The sequence below is a fragment of the Olea europaea genome, chromosome 12, assembly GCF_002742605.1.
Source record: "Olea europaea var. sylvestris chromosome 12, O_europaea_v1, whole genome shotgun sequence".
Lineage (NCBI taxonomy): Eukaryota > Viridiplantae > Streptophyta > Magnoliopsida > Lamiales > Oleaceae > Olea > Olea europaea.
In genome coordinates this window covers 22910193-22911910 of record NC_036248.1, presented here as the reverse complement: position 1 = coordinate 22911910, position 1718 = coordinate 22910193, and the positions used below count along the sequence as shown (strand labels likewise).

Below are 1718 nucleotides of genomic sequence, written 5' to 3'. Positions count from 1 at the left end.
TTTTTTTTTTTGTTACTCAATATGGTATTGATTTAAATCATTTCAGTTCTTGTTTTATTCAAGTGATTTGTCTTTGTACGTACAATTACTTTTAGCTTCTGACTGCATTCATTTCTTGCAGCAAGTATCAGAATTCGATTTGTTTACACTGGACGATATTGATTCTGCATTCCAAAATATTACCAGATTGACCTACTCGCAGAATTACCATATTCCTGGTATGTTTTTCCTTTAGTTTCTTTTTGCACGACGTTTGGACTTCGGAAATATGAGACCTCCCCCCGATTGGTATTTTTTAATTTGTTCTCTTGAGTTTTCGATTTACATATATTCTTTTGTGGTGCGTAAGGTGATAACAATTAATATTGTTTTGCTTTTCTTTCCTGTTTTACTTTTTTACATTGGCTGCACCCTGTGTTATTTTTTGTGTTTGTGTGGTGCTTTGGTGTCTTTGTATCTTTGATGCACTTCAGCTGTAGAAAGAGATAATGACTTCACTGTCAAATTTACTAGTAGATTATGCTTCTAGGTTAATAGCCTAAGGATTAGGTCGGTTTCTCGCTTAATACCCCTACTATCCAGTTTTCTTTGATCCCATTTAGTTCTATTCTTGGGGTATCTGGTAAGTTATATAATCTTTTGCTTGGATCCATGATTATTTTTTATCTTACCTTTTGTTCTGTGTCTTGTGCATTTCCTGCACTGCTAACACTAGGTAAAGGAGAAGGAATAGTCATTGCTCCCCATGCTGCTGGTCATCTCTTAGGAGGCACAGTTTGGAAGATTACCAAAGATGGGGAAGATGTTATATATGCCGTTGATTTCAATCATCGTAAAGAAAGGTCTTCTTCTTCTTAGATTGCAGATAAGTTTAACACAACATTCGTTTAGGGGGACAAAACTAACTTGCTGTTGTTCTATCAGGCATTTGAATGGAACTGTTTTATTATCTTTTGCCCGCCCTGCCGTTTTAATTACAGATGCTTACAATGCTCTGAATAATCAACCATCAAGACGTCAAAGAGACCAAGAATTTTTAGGTAATTATTTGTCATTTGTGAATGTGAATATTAGATTAGAAGATTTTTTTTCATTTTTGTCTATTCTGGTTTACAAAGTCATATAGAACCACGATTTATATGATTCACTGCATTTGATGCAGTACATTTAAAAAAAATGTGAGTCTTACACAGACAATTTTTGATCCTTATTGTTATAAATGACAGATGCCATACTGAAGACAGTGAGAGCAGATGGAAACGTATTGCTACCTGTGGATACTGCAGGTCGAGTGTTGGAGCTGATTTTAATACTGGAACAGGTTAGGTGGTCTTGGTTTTTATAAGAGTAACTTCTTGCAGTTGCTGTCATTTAGTAAAATTCAGTTCTAATGTAAATTGCAGTTCTGGGAACAACACCAATTGACATATCCGATCTTCTTCCTTACATATGTTGCGTCGAGCACAATTGACTATGCCAAGAGTTTTCTTGAGTGGATGAGCGACTCAATAGCAAAATCCTTTGAGCACACACGCGACAATGCATTTCTGTTGAAGTAAGAAATAAAGTTTAAAGTTATTTTTCCAAGAGTTTTCTGCTAGTATGTGACTAACTGCTTAAGAATGCTATAGAACATCATGAAAGAAAAGTCATAAAATTGAAAATGGCCCATTTGATTTCATTAGGTGATGGCCTTCCTTTTTTGTTGGTCTGCTACC

General features: G+C 35.2%; 1 protein-coding gene across 1 annotated transcript in view; it reads left to right on the top strand.

The window, feature by feature from the left end:
- The window catches only part of LOC111406798 (cleavage and polyadenylation specificity factor subunit 2-like), a 2129-nt gene extending 555 nt beyond the window's left edge, over positions 1-1574 (top strand). Inside the window, exons 2-6 of the mRNA XM_023036170.1 lie at positions 47-218; positions 716-842; positions 925-1040; positions 1227-1321; positions 1404-1574. Coding sequence (XP_022891938.1) covers positions 47-218; positions 716-842; positions 925-1040; positions 1227-1321; positions 1404-1559 — 666 coding nt within the window. The 3' untranslated portion in view covers positions 1560-1574. The remainder of the gene's footprint in view (positions 1-46; positions 219-715; positions 843-924; positions 1041-1226; positions 1322-1403) is intronic.
- The last annotated feature ends 144 nt before the right edge of the window (positions 1575-1718 follow it).